A 15,562-nucleotide genomic window follows, 5' to 3' on the forward strand; every position below is an offset into this window, starting at 1 on the left:
TTGCACTGTTAAATAATAGAATACCATTTATTTAAATATTTTTGGATGTTTTCTACATTTTCAAATATATTGATTTCAATTACAACAGAATAAAAAGTATACAGTGCTCACTTTATTTATTTTTGATTACAAGCATTTGCACTGTAAAAAAACCAAAAGAAATATTTTTCAATTCACCTAATACAAGTACTGTAGTGCAATCTGTCACGAAAGTGCAATTTACAAATGTAGATTTTTTTTCTTACATAACTGCACTCAAAAACAAAACAATGTAAAACTTCAGAGTCTACAAGTCCACTCAGTCCTACTTCTTATTCAGCCAATCACTAAGAAAAACAAGTTTTGTTTACATTTGCAGGAGATAATACTGCCCAGTTCTTGTTTACAATGTCACCTAAAAGTGAGAACAGGTGTTCGCATGGCACTGTTGTAGCCGGCGTTGCAAGATACTTATGTGCTAGTATACTACTATTCTGTGTTTAATATCTGAAAGAGAAAATGTTCAGAACAAAGGTTTATTAGTTTAAAAATGGAACATGTGTATTAACTTTAACAATCAATATCCCTTGTGTATGCTGTAGTTACCTTAACAATGTGTAAAGGTATTATAGAACATCTATAAGCACAGCTAGTTCCTGCTGCCAGACTGAATGTATTCTGTGGCTATTGTAATTACATTTAAGCCCATTTCCAGAATCCATTATTAGCTGCAGAACTCCAGGGGCCTTATCTATACACAGGGCCTCTACCCAATGCTAGAACGTTTAAATGTTTCTCTAACAGTGGATTTAATTTATCTCAATAGTCCCTGCTATTCCTGTCTATGGAAGGTGATAGTCAATGGCAAGTTGAGTCACAAGTAAGGCCACCATCTTAGAAAACACTAAGGTGTTCATAAATCTCTCTCAAAAAGTCAGGGGCTGAAATTAGTCACTCAACAAACCATCCAGATCCCAAGTTTGCTATTGTTTAATGGCTGTGAATGCCTTTTATAGTCCAATTCAACACAAGCCAATTGTTATTTTCCCAAGCGAGTTAAAGTACAAGCAGTTATTTCTGTTTACATTTATTTTACAATAAAATTTAATTAACATGCACTTTAGATGTGGTGACCCTTGGGTCTAAGGCCATGTCTACACTACAAAAGTACTCCAATTTTATAGAAGTTGATTTTTGGGAACAGATTGTATAAAGTTGAGTGCATGCATCCACACTAAACACATTAATTCGGCGGTGTGCGTCCACAGTACTGTGGCACGCATCGACATTCCGAGTGGTGCATTGTGGGTAGCTATCCCACAGCTCCCGCAGTCCCTGCTACCCATTGGAATTCTGGGCTGAGCTCCCAATGCCTGATGGGGCCAAAAATTTGTCGCAGGTGGTTATGGGTAAATGTCAGTCAACCCTCCCTCCCACCGTGAAAGCAACAGGAGACCATCATTTTGCGCCCTTTTCCCTGGATTGCCCGAGCAGATGCCATAGCACAGCAAGCATTGAGCCCGTTCAGCTCACCGCAGCAGTTATGACCATTGTAAACACCTTGCGCATTATCGTGCAGTTTATGCAGAACTAGCACCTGAAAAAGCAGACGAGGAGGCGACAGAAGTGCAGTGATGAGGACACGAACACAGTTTTCTCTAAAACCGTGGTCCCCAGCAATTTGGAAATCATGGTGTTACTGGGGCAGGCTCATGCTGTGGAACGCCGATTCTGGGCCTGGGAAACCAGCACAGAGTGGTGGGAGAGCATAGTGTTGCAGGTTTGGGATGATTCCTAGTGGCTCCGAAACTTTCGCATGCATAAGGGCACTTTCATGGAACTTTGTGACTTGCTTTCCCCTTCCCTGAAGCGCAAGAATACCAACATGAGAGCAGCCCTCACAGTTCACAAGCGCATGGCAATAGCCCTGTGGAAGCTTGCAATGCCAGGCAGCTACTGGTCAGTTGGGAATCAATTTGGAGTGGGCAAATCTACTGTGGGGGTTGCTGTGATGCAAGTAGCCGATACAATCATTGAGCTGCTGCTATCAAAGGTAGTGACTCTGGGAAACGTGCAGGTCATACTGGATGGCTTTGCTGCAATGGGATTCTCTAACTGGGGTGGAGCTATAGACGGAACACATATCCCTAACTTGGGACCGGACCACCAGGGCAGCCAGTACATAAACCGCAAGGGGTACTTTTCAATGGTGCTGCAAGCTCTGGTGGATCACAAGGGACGTTTCACCAACATCAACGTGGGATGGCAGGGAAAAGTTCATGACGCTCGCGTCTTCAGGAACTCTGGTCTGTTTAAACGGCTGCAGGAGCGGATTTACTTCCCAGACCAGAAAACAACTGTTGGGGATGTTGAAATGCCTATAGTTATTCTTGGGGACCCAGCCTATCCCTTAATGCCCTGGCTCAAGAAGCCGGACACAGGCACCCTGGACAGTAGTCAGGAGCTGTTCAACTATAGGCTGAGCAAGTGCAGAATGGTGGTAGAATGTGCATTTGGACATTTAAAGGGTTGCTGGCACAGTTTACTAACTTGCTCAGACCTCAGCAAAACCAATATTCCCATTGTTATTGCTGCTTACTGTGTGCTCCACAATCTCTGTGAGAGTAAGGGGGAAGATGTTTATGGTGGGGTGGGAGATTGAGGCAAATCGCCTGGCCACTGGTTACGCGCAGCCAGACACCAGGGCTGTTAGAAGAACACAGCAGGAAGCGCTGCGCATCAGAGAAGCTTTGAAAACCAGTTTCATGACTGGCCAAGCTACTACGTGAAACTTTTTGCAGAGTAACAGCCGTGTTAGTCTGTATTCGCAAAAAGAAAAGGAGGACTTGTGGCACCTTAGAGACTAACCAATTTATTTGAGCATAAGCTTTCGTGAGCTACAGCTCACTTCATCGGATGCATACTGTGGAAACTGCAGAAGACATTATAGACACAGAGACGATGAAACAATACCTCCTCCCACCCCACTCTCCTGCTGGTAATAGCTTATCTAAAGTGATCACTCCTTACAATGTGTATGATAATCAAGGCGGGTCATTTCCAGCACAAATTTCTCACCCGGGGGGGGGGGGGGGGTGAGAAAACCTGGATTTGTGCTGGAAATGGCCCACCTTGATTATCATACACATTGTAAAGAGAGTGGTCACTTTGGATGGGCTATTACCAGCAGGAGAGTGGGGTGGGAGGAGGTATTGTTTCATGGTCTCTGTGTATATAATGTCTTCTGCAGTTTCCACAGTATGCATCCGATGAAGTGAGCTGTAGCTCACGAAAGCTTATGCTCAAATAAATTGGTTAGGCTCTAAGGTGCCACAAGTAATCCTTTTCTTTATGTGAAACTTGTTTGTTTCTCCTTGATGAAAACCCACCCCCCTGGTTGCCCCTAAGTTCCCTGTAAGCCACCCGCCCTCTCCCCTTCGATCACAGCTTGCTTGCAAAGGAAATAAAGTCACTATCGTTTAAAAAACATGTATTCTTTATTAATTGATCATAAAAATAGGCAGATAACTCACAAGGTAGCCCGGGTGGGGTGTGGGAGAAGGGTAGAAGGGAAGGAAAAGGCCACTTTAAAACTTCTTGAATGACAGCCTTCTGTTGCTTGGGCTGTCCACTGGGGTGGAGTGGTTGGGTGCCCGGAGCCTCCCCCCTGCATTCATGGGCATCTGGGTGAGGAGGTTATGGAACTTGGGGAAGAGGGAGGGCGGTTAAACAGGGGCTGCAGCGGCAGTCTGTGAACCTGCTGCCGTTCATAAACCTCCACCAGACGCCAGAGCAGGTCCGTTTGATCCCGCAGTAGCCCCAGCGTTGCCTCATTGCAGAGCCATTGATTGCAGAGCCATTGGCCATTATCTTTGAAAACTCGTGGCGAACCGGGGAAGTCCCGGATGACTGGAAAAAGGCTAATGTAGTGCCAATCTTTAAAAAAGGGAAGGAGGATGATCCTGGGAACTACAGGCCAGTCAGCCTCACCTCAGTCCCTGGAAAAATCATGGAGCAGGTCCTCAAAGAATCAATCCTGAAGCACTTGCATGAGAGGAAAGTGATCAGGAACAGCCAGCATGGATTCACCAAGGGAAGGTCATGCCTGACTAATCTAATCGCCTTTTATGATGAGATTACTGGTTCTGTGGATGAAGGGAAAGCAGTGGATGTATTGTATCTTGACTTTAGCAAAGCTTTTGACACGGTCTCCCACAGTATTCTTGTCAGCAAGTTAAGGAAGTATGGGCTGGATGAATGCACTATAAGGTGGGTAGAAAGCTGGCTAGATTGTCGGGCTCAACGGGTAGTGATCAATGGCTCCATGTCTAGTTGGCAGCCGGTATCAAGTGGAGTGCCCCAAGGGTCGGTCCTGGGGCCGGTTTTGTTCAATATCTTCATAAATGATCTGGAGGATGGTGTGGATTGCACTCTCAGCAAATTTGCGGATGATACTAAACTGGGAGGAGTGGTAGATACGCTGGAGGGGAGGGATAGGATACAGAAGGACCTAGACAAATTGGAGGATTGGGCCAAAAGAAATCTGATGAGGTTCAATAAGGATAAGTGCAGGGTCCTGCACTTAGGACGGAAGAACCCAATGCACAGCTACAGACTAGGGGCCGAATGGCTAGGCAGCAGTTCTGCAGAAAAGGACCTAGGGGTGACAGTGGACGAGAAGCTGGATATGAGTCAGCAGTGTGCCCTTGTTGCCAAGAAGGCCAATGGCATTTTGGGATGTATAAGTAGGGGCATAGCGAGCAGATTGAGGGACGTGATCGTTCCCCTCTATTTGACATTGGTGAGGCCTCATCTGGAGTACTGTGTCCAGTTTTGGGCCCCACACTACAAGAAGGATGTGGATAAATTGGAGAGAGTCCAGCGAAGGGCAACAAAAATGATTAGGGGTCTGGAACACATGAGTTATGAGGAGAGGCTGAGGGAGCTGGGATTGTTTAGCCTGCAGAAGAGAAGAATGAGGGGGGATTTGATAGCTGCTTTCAACTACCTGAAAGGGGGTTCCAAAGAGGATGGCTCTAGACTGTTCTCAATGGTAGCAGATGACAGAACGAGGAGTAATGGTCTCAAGTTGCAGTGGGGGAGGTTTAGATTGGATATTAGGAAAAACTTTTTCACTAAGAGGGTGGTGAAACACTGGAATGCGTTACCTAGGGAGGTGGTAGAATCTCCTTCCTTAGAGGTTTTTAAGGTCAGGCTTGACAAAGCCCTAGCTGGGATGATTTAACTGGGAATTGGTCCTGCTTCGAGCAGGGGGTTGGACTAGATGACCTTCTGGGGTCCCTTCCAACCCTGATATTCTATGATTCATGCCTCCTCTGATCTTCCTGCTGCCACCTCTCCTCACATTCATCGGCCACTTTCCTGTACTCTGCTATTGTGTCCCTCCACACATTCTGCTGAGCTCTGTCAGTGCTGGATGACTGCATGAGCAGAGAACATTTCATCGCATGTGTGTTTTTTTCGCCGCCTTATCTGAGATAGCCTTTGGGATGGAGGAGGGAAGCTTGAGACATTTTCAGCTGCTGGAGGAAAAGAAGGGAGTGAAGATACATTTTACAGAACAATGGCTATACTCTTTCACGGCGAACAACACTATTCACATTACATAGCACATGTGATTTTGGTACAAGGTCGCATTTTGCATCATATATTGAGTGCCTGTGGCTTTGGTGTTAGAGATCACATACGCAGTGCCAGGCAACAGAATTTGGGTTGCATGGTAAGCCATAGTCTTTCAGCTTCTGCAACCTTCATAACAGCAGCACCCTCATCTCCCATACCAAGCAAAGCACGTTGAGTTGGCTATTTAGTGCTGCGGTTTTCCTGTTAATATGCAGCAGCAGAAACCAAACTAACCCCCCACATCCAATTCTCTGGGATGATCACTTTACCCCTCCCACCACCGCGTGGCTAGTATCAAGGAATATCCCTGCTAGCCAAATGTGAACAGCTCAGGGCCAATGCCTCCCCTCCCCCCACCTCTGCGTGGCTAACTGCGGGGAGGATTTCTTTTCAGCCACAGGCAAACAACCCAGTAGGAATGGCCACCTCTGAATGTCCCCTTAATTAAATTCCCCTATTTCAGTCAGGTTACCATGAACAATATCACTCTCCTGAGGATAACACAGACAGACAAAAATGGATGTTGCTTGAATACCAGCAAACACCGGGACCATACGCTGCCAGGCTTTGTCATGCAATGATACCAGATTACTTGCTACTAGCATGGCATGGTAAAGTGTCCTACCATGAAGGACGGAATAAGGCTGACCTCCCCAGAAACCTTCTGCAAAGGCTTTTAGAGTACCTCCAGGAGAGCTTCATGGAGATGTCCCTGGAGGATTTCCACTCCATTCCCAGACACGTTAACAGACTTTTCCTGTAGCTGTACTGGCCACGAAATGCATCTCAAGTCCTCAGGGCTACTTAACCATTAAAAAAACATACTTGCTTTTATAACATGTATTATATTTAGAAAGGTACACTTACCAGAGGTCCCTTCTCCAGCTTCGTTGGGTTGGGAGGGTATTTCAGTCAGGGTGATAAAAAGATCCTGGTTGTCGGGGAGAACAATGTGCTGTGTGCTCTCCTCAAGCTCATCCTCCTCCTCCTCATCTTCCCAATCCGCAAAATCCTCAGGCATGGCGGAGAGTACCCCATCATCGGAGTCCACGGACAGGGGTTGGGTAGTGATGGCGCCCCCCCCTAGAATTGCACACAGCTCAGCGTAGAAGCAGCATCTCTGGGGCTCTGTCCCGGAGCATCCGTTTGATTCTTTGGTTTTCTGGTATGCTTGTCTGAGTTCCTTAAGTTTCACGTGGCACTGTGTTGCATCCCTGCTGTAGCCTCTGTCCCTCATGGCCTTGGAGGTTTTTTGAAATGTTGTGGCATTTCATCTTTTGGAACGTAGTTCTGATAGCACGGATTCCTCTCCCCATACAGCAACCAGATCCAGTACCTCCTGTTTGGTCCATGCTGGAGCTCTTTTTCAATTCTGGGACTGCATGGTCACCTGTGCTGATGAGCTCGCCTGGGCAAACAGGAAATGAGATTCAAAAGTTCCCAGGGCTTTTCCTGTACACCTGGCCAGTGCATCTGAGTTCAGAGTGCTGTCCAAAGCACTCACAATGGTACACTGTGGGATAGCTCCCGGAGTGCAATACCTTCTAATGGCATCCACACTAACACTAATTCAAAACGGCGATGTCTATTTCATCGCAAAGCCCCTTGTTGGGGGAGGAGTACAGAAATTGGTTTTAAGAGCCCTTTATGTCGAAAAAATGGCTTCGTTGTGTGGACGGGTGCAGGGTTAATTTGATTTAATGCTGCTAAATCTGACAAACTCTTAGTGCAGACCAGGTCTTAGTAAATTCCCAGGGCAGCCCTTGCCGTAACCAGAATGTATGGTTCTGGTGAGGCAGAATAGAACCTCGCTCACTCTTTTGCACGGTAGCTGCATTTGCTCTTTGCTGAAGACAGTGCAAAAGTACTGAAAAGGAGAGGATCTGCTAACCATACTTTACAGTTACAGCATTTTCCATTCACAGAAAGGTCACCATCATTGCCAAGTATTTGTTCAGTACAATTTTCTGTTCTCCTTATTTTAAGTGTTGCAGCACAGATACCAGAGCTGGGATGTTCCACACTGCAGTGAGCAATGGGACACTGTACTGTAATCCATTCAGCAATCTTAGTTACCATAGCCTGACTATCTACAACACGTGATAGCTATATTCTATTGCGAGGATAGGCCACCTCCTTAGGAAGAGGAAGGGGGAAATAAGAATGCTTACCTGTTAGGAGGAAGGAGTAGCTGGCAGATGGAAAAATGGTCTTTCAAACTTAAACAGCTCCCAGAAAAGCATACTAGGAAAGATTCTCCTAGGAGAGTGAACCCACCTGGAAAGTTCAGTGGGGAGCAGGCAAACGCAGAGGAAGCAATTGGTAGCAAAGAGGTTGGATTTCTATATATAAGGAGCAAAGGATCCAGGTGGCAGATGTGCTCTTTTGTTTTGTGGTGCTGGATCATACTGAAACAGATACATCCATTTCCCTATGTTCTGATGATTTAATAAAGATGTAGATTTTTGAGCATCTATTGTACTTTGCTTAAAGTATACTACTACTGCATCACATTCATACATAAATAAAAAGATACTGTATGATAATGCCTGCTAGAAACACAAAGGAAGAAAAGGAAAATGGCTTGTTTCCAGTGCAGTTAGATGGAGTTTACGGAACCACTTTAAATAATGTGTAATGAAGTATTTATTCAACACTTCATGATTTTGTTTAAAAAAAAATTACAATAAACAAGACTGTAGATTAGTGCTGGCTTTGATTTAGCTGCATGTTAATTAGAATTTTCATGACTTCAGAATCAATAAGTAGAATTCAGATACAATTTTCCCCTGAATATTAAAAATGACAACTTTCACATTTTTACAAGTCTGAGCGGTTTCCATTAAGTTTGAAAGAAAGGGACCATGAAAGAATGATGATTTGTGCCATACAGAGGTAACAAAAAGCATGTAGGGAGTGTATGTATTGTGACAGGGTCGGGCCAGATGACTACAGGAGAGTGATAGAAGGCAGATATATTATCCCCAGGTTAAGTACGTCCCTTTTCCCTGGGTAAGGTAATAGGGAAGGTTCCAGAACAATCAGGAACCTTCTGGAAACAATTAAGACAGGCTGACTAGAACACCTGAAGCCAATCAAGAAGCTGCTAGAATCAATTAAGGCAGGCTAATCAGGGCACCTGGGTTTAAAAAGGAGCTCACTTCAGTTTGTGGTGTGCATGTAAGGAGTTGGGAGTAAGAGGCACTAGGAGCTGAGAGTGAGACCGTGGACTGTTGGAGGACTGAGGTGTACAAGCATTATCAGACACCAGGAGGAAGGTCCTATGGTGAGGATAAAGGTGGTGTTGGGAGGAGGCCATGGGGAAGTAGCCCAGGGAGTTGTAGCTTTCACACAGCTGTTCCAGGAGGTACTCTAGACAGCTGCATTCCACAGGGCCCTGGGCTGGAACCTGGAGTAGAGGGCGGGCCCGGGTTCCCCCCAAACCTCCCAACTCCTGGTCAGACACAGGAGGAGTCGACCTGGACTGTGGGTTCAGAAAAACGGCCAAGCTGAGGGCTGCTGTGAAGCTCCAAGGCAAGCAAATCCGCCAATAAGCGCAAGACCCACCAAGGTAGAGCAGGAACTTTGTCACAGTATATTATAAACTAAAATTTACCCAAATAAAAGACTATTCTGGTTTTGCCTTTACATGTAGACATGTTTGGCTGATTCTAGATGGGGTTTTTTCTGTTCGAAGATAGCGGAAGATTTTCAAGAGCACCTATGGGATTTAGGAGCACAAATTCCATTTGAAAGTTAAGTGCTTTTGAAAACTTCCCCCAGCCATCTTCAATAAAGAAAGGCCATCTGGAATTAGCCACACATGTCCAGTTTTCACTTCACATTGCTCTTTAACCTGAAAGCCATGAGTCGTGGACACAAGCGCAGGCACTGAAGTTGGTACAAATTAGTGTAATGCTACTTGGCTACCTGTTCTTGCAATCCATGTGACTAACCAGGTAAAATATTATAGGAAATACCTAGTTTATTTTATTGGAAGGATAAAATGTTTGTTGGAGTATTAAAAATCAGTAAGTAAAATTTTAGAATCTTTGCTATGGAACTGAACTAGTACACCTCAACTGAGTGACAGCGAAAAGAGGGGCATGTGTTCGGACGGAGAGGCCTTCAGGCTGAGATGTGTTTTTGTCGAACAGCAAATAATTGGGGAGGAGAGTCAGATTTTTGTACATGGATTATTTTCCTTCAAGACTCAGCGATATTCAATTTGATAAGGGTTTTGAAGGGTAATATAAGCTGTCAAAAAAGACAAATAGTTGTGAACTTGGATAACTGACCATTCTAACTTTTTCTTTTCTACAAAGCTGTTCCGAGAGGGGATTCCTCCTCTCTTTATGAGCTTATCAGGGGAGAAGAGAGAACACGGTTCCTTAGGGAAAGGAATGCTAGAAGTCTGAGAAACCCTGGCTTAAAGTATGTGTTTAAATAAATCATTTTTATAATCAGCTACACAGATATGTTATCCATCATATCTGCTAGACCTGTTGAAGTCTGCTTTCTGTCCTAAGAATAGGCCTCAGGTCTGGTTTCCGGCAGGAAACCTTCTCCTGGACAGTGCAGCTGTTTTCTTTCAGCAATGTTTCCCGGCTGCAATGCTGTGGGTTTTGTTTACCCCTCTCCCTCTTCCATCCTATAAAGGAAGAATGCTCTTCATGGTCTAGTGTGGGGATCTACACCAATCTAGCTACCTTACACTGGTACTTTCAATCCAGCACAAAGAAATTTACAACATTCTTGACAGATGCCTGCAAGCATCTATTCATGCAGAAAATATTAAATGTGACATGGGAAGCCTCCTGAGCCACACTCAGTCAGTTTGAGTCCCTGGAGAAAAAAAAAAAAAAAGTAGATGTCATCATGAGACACCTAATGCTGAAAGCGTTTTACTTTTTTCTAAAAAAGACCCAATTTCTTACACATGCTTGGGTTTTCAATGTGAATGGGAAAAGAGCTTCTAATTCAGCCTTCAGCAGTTTGGTACTATGTAGAAAGAACTGCCTGCAATCACTGTTAGATTTTTTGATAGCTCTGCATTTCACACCCTAAACAACACTTACCATACATAGACTGCTGTTCCTGGTTGTGTTCATGGAATTGCTACAAAATGATAAATGGCCAAAGTTTACTGATCCTTATAACTTGTGGGATGGAGAAGAGGGTACTGCTCTGACTAGGATCTAGTGTACAGCCATGAAATGCTAAAGCAGTTAACATGCAGCTCTACTGGGACCTGTAAGTAAACACTGGACTTCTCCTTGAGTCTGAGGTTTGGGGCACAAAACTGTCACTATAACAGAGAAAAAACATCCTAGGCAGGTAATTAAAGGTATCCACAGAAGATTTTTAAAATGCGTGTATTTTGGGGGGTTTGGGGGTTTTTTTGCACTTCCTGATGCAGAAAAATATCCTGAAAGGGTTTTTTTTTTGTTTTTTTTTAAAGTTTATGCTTATTTTTGGCTTATGAAAAATCAATAGTTCCAAGTTTGGTCTTCCAGCTTTCTTGGTGGCCAGCTTGAGAGCTCACAATACATTTGCTTTGAGAGACCTCACACCTGAGAAAGCATGGTGTCAAATCTTTGAAATAATTTATGTGTTTCATTAAACAGCTGTTTTAAAGCAGCAACTAAAAATAAAATTTCCCTTCACAATTGTTCTGCTTTCACACTGACTCTTCAGATCAATTTCACAAGTGATTTAGTCAAAGCCTTCTAGGGTAGACAAGCTCTAAGTTGAGTTTCCAATATAAAAAGCCACTGCTATACATCATAAAACAGCACAACACAGGAGCTGAATGTTTTCCTTTTGCAGAAGGGAAGATTTTCCCCTTTTAAGAAATACCCCTATACTATTTTGATGTCACTCATTTTGCAGCTCCTTGTTCCCTCAAAATTTAAATTGACAGATCACATACACTGTGGGCAAAGCAGAAATAAGAGTCACAAGCATTGTTCTACACTAGCTTCATTCTTTCATTTTTAGCAAACATACAAAGCTTTAAAAAGCATGGGACGTTTAACCACTACAATCACCTCTCCTGTCAATACAGAAAAATGTGAGTGTGTCTGCTTTAAATTTCTGGGTGCGTATTCAGCACAAAAAAAAGTTCATAAACTATTTCATTTAAAGAGAAGTCAGTACATTTTATTGACATATAGACTCTCTAAACAGCCTATTTAAGAGAAATAGGAAGATTTTAAAATACAAACTGTTAAAGCTTCTGTAACTTGCATTCAGTGTAAAAACTCTGAGGTATAAACAGAAAACCAGAAGTTTGGAAAGTTAAGTACATTTCCAATCCCACAGTGCAGAAAACAGAACTCATAACAATGGCATTCACTCTACATTTACAATAGAGAAGTGTTCCCAAGTTTCATCCTGCACATAAATATCTCCTCCATACAAACCCATTTGAGAATTTTCTATACAAAGATATTTGACATCCATTTTCCTACATAAATACATAGTTTTCATGACTGAACACATAACAGTTGAATAATTTGACTGTCAAGAGCACAAACAGAATCTCTCTATACAACAAAAATTAAAGTTTCCAATGGCAGTGTTTTAAAAATATGAAATCCAAGTAAACTAATCTTAGAAGATAGATAACTGTTGCCCATAAAACACATGGGTTGTACTACTTTGTGGAGGGATTATTGCATACATATTTGACACACCTGATTTTCGATTACAGTAATTAAAATCTATAGTTTGAAAGATGTGAGTGCAAGACAGCCAATTCTGGCAAGTGCTAGTTATAAGAAGGCTCATATGCACTATGAAAATAAGTGTAGTGCTAGTGTATTAAAAAAAAATATTGCAAGCTTATATTTCTTAATAGTCTTCCCCATTAAGACTTAAGGCAACCATGACTTGAGAAGCTTCAGTTTGGCATCTAGCTCCATCAGCTTTCCCCCGATCAGTGTATTTCATTTTAGCAGACCAAACTTGGTTCATAACACAGTTAAAGAGAAGCAAGAAAAGAGACAGGATCTGCTGTCCATAAGGAATATAAATTCAGTGCAAAGTTTAAGACTCCTCTTTAGCAATCCAGTTAAACATTCCTGATTACTATGAGCTGAACAATCTTAGATGCAGGTATCTTAACACACAGTATTATTAATCCTTTCACCAAAGTAAAGGCTTTTAGGACTTACTTCCATCTTGTGGACTATTTTCTGCATTTTAGGGTGCAAAATGACCATAGATATGATATTTCATAAAGAGTAAAAACTTGGATTTTACGAAGTACAATGATCTCCATTAAAAAAATGAGTATATATACACAATAGAGCAAGAGGTTTATGACAGGCATTTCTTTTATGGCTTTTATCACTGAGGTACTGTTATGCCAAAATCCAGCCACTGGATTCTAATATTCAGCGTTTACATGAAGGCCACATTCATAATTAACGTATGCCTCAAGTTTATAAACCAAGTGGCAACGGATTATAAAAGTCCAGCTTTATTGTAGGTGTATAAAACTATTTTTTTTTTCTATTAGCAGAGAAGGTGCAAGCTACAAAAAGCCTTGAAAGGCAAATGGCATCAAGAAGGGAGACGAGCACGAAAGTCCTACTCCATTTGAGAGGAGATTCTTCTAGTAAATTTGAGTCTTTCAATCTGACCATTACTTATAACTAGCAGCAAACATCTAGGATTTAATATATCATGGCAGCAGGACTGTATGGCATCATGGGCATGAGGAGTAAGACTAGTGATGTGAAGTGCCCTTGCGACTGACCGGTCTTTAAGCTAAGCACATGTCAAGGCTGAAAACAGCCAGACTGCCCATTACAATACCACACTGAAAGTAAAATTCTGTAGGCCAAGAAGGAATAATTTATCAGAATAGAAGTGGATGACCAATTCACAATTTCAATTCATGATGTAACGGGTATAGAGGAATAAGCCCTGGGTACCATGGATGATATTTTCTCAGCTTCAAAGAATGAAGGATTATACTTGTTTGTATATGAGTATTTACAATTCTCTACCTTTCTCCAGTTTACCACTTGTGGAGAAAGGTTATGCCAAGTCAGTTTAACCAACTACTTCCAATAATGTAACCACCTTAGTGATTATGCAGAGGTTCGTATCAAGGACATAAGTTAGAGAGAAATAGCTTAATTCCTTATGACTGTATAGCTATTTTATATTTCATTTTTTTCTTGACATACTACAGTACAGCCATTTCACAACAAAGCAGTGTTGCTCTTTAACCCATGTAAAATCTGTCTGCAGTAAACATTGCTAGACTGAAATGGAAGTATATCAATGCCTTTCCACAGACTATATAAAATATTAATTATGATAGCTAGTTCTTTCAGTGCTAAAGATCTAGGTTATGATTTTAGCATACTGGCTGAAGTCAGATGCAGACTCTTGAAGGGAAAAATTCCATCATTAGGATACAGCATAACATTTAAAACCTAAAGTTTTTAACATGTACAACTCTCACTGAAATTTGTGCCAATACTTTCATTTCTCAGCTCAAGTCATGTCAAATCACTTCACTTAAATCAACAAACTCATCATCTCTCTTGGCCAAGTCATCTTCATCTTCCAAGTCTTTCCAGGTGCTGGTGGGCAGAACTGGCTTGAGAGAATGTCTCTGAAGCAAAGCAAATGGAAACAAGGATGACAAACGGGCAGAATTTCTCAGCATTGGAAGAGCTTCCCTGCCTTGAGTGACTGTCGGACTATGTTTTTCATCCATTTTCTTCTGTAAGCGCTGAACTTCCTCTATCATGTCCAAGATTTTAGTTGCAGTGGCAACTGTACCACCGCCAAGCAGCTGTGCTTCAGGAATCCATCGTAAATATCGCTGCGCCCAAACTTTGATTCCTGGCCCTTCAATATGAGGCAGCAGAAGTCCATGAAAGTCAACAGGTTTACAGTGCCAGCTATCGTAGAATTCTGAAAAGTTATTATGAAGCTCATCTGAAGAATTTATCAGTTTGCTAATTCTTTTGCCCAGAATGTTTTTAATAAAGTGATCAGTTTCCTCCCTGAAAAATCCTCTTTTTGGAGAAGATTTTGTTTGCGTCAGTGGCAAAGAAAGCTGTCGGTGATGCTTAAAAAAAAAGTAACGAAAAAAATTAATAAATGCAGAGGTAAACTGCACTAGAACTATATTTTAAATTGAAGACATTTGAAATGAGCCACGTTATACAAAAGTTATATTCAAATAATGCTGAATTAAGACACCTACCAGTAAACAAAGTCATACTGGTTTATTTAACTCATACATTTGTCTGCTGTGTATATGGTCGATATCTGTATATGTATATGGCGGAGGCAGCCAATGCACAGAGTCAGAGAAAAAAAAGCCTGCTTATGTCAGCTTGGTTTCATAAGACTTAGTACTATACTAGTTTTGTTGCCTTGTACTGAAATTCACTCTTATTTGTTCTCCAACTATAGCAACTCAGTATCACTGGGGCATGAAGTCTTTTTTCAGCAAAATCAGAGGAAGATTTTAAAAGCACTTTTAAGGAGCTATAGCGATTAAAAGTGATAAAACAACTCCAGTAAAGCATGGATTTCAAGCAGTCCATACACACTAAAGAAAATTTATATTTTCACACTGTTCAGCCTCCAATTGCAGTTTCTCAGCATAATGTTGTAGCTGTCCAGATACACAGTTAGTTATTTGTTGAGCAGCTAGTGTTCTTAGTACAGAACAGAACGTTTAGCACCAGCCCCAGGAAATTTAGGATGAAAAACTCCTAGTTAGACAGACACCATGTAATGCCATGACAGAAACCAAGTATGTTTTATATGAATTTTTACTACCCTATAATAAAAAAATGCCTATCCACAAAAATGGATGCCCAGGACAATCTTAAAAATACTGTAACAGACCCATTAGTTACCAGATCAAACTCAGATTAAGGTAATCTATCAGCTTTATAAT

The 15,562-nt window shown here is 42.1% G+C and overlaps 1 protein-coding gene across 1 annotated transcript in view; it reads right to left on the bottom strand.

The window, feature by feature from the left end:
• Positions 1 to 11,492: 11,492 nt before the first annotated feature.
• MTMR12 (myotubularin related protein 12) overlaps positions 11,493 to 15,562 on the bottom strand; it is a 62,899-nt gene continuing 58,829 nt past the window's right edge. The window contains exon 16 of the mRNA XM_073343676.1: positions 11,493 to 14,719. Coding sequence (XP_073199777.1) covers positions 14,147 to 14,719 — 573 coding nt within the window. The 3' untranslated portion in view covers positions 11,493 to 14,146. The remainder of the gene's footprint in view (positions 14,720 to 15,562) is intronic.

Source organism: Lepidochelys kempii, chromosome 5, assembly GCF_965140265.1.
Source record: "Lepidochelys kempii isolate rLepKem1 chromosome 5, rLepKem1.hap2, whole genome shotgun sequence".
Taxonomy (NCBI): domain Eukaryota; kingdom Metazoa; phylum Chordata; order Testudines; family Cheloniidae; genus Lepidochelys; species Lepidochelys kempii.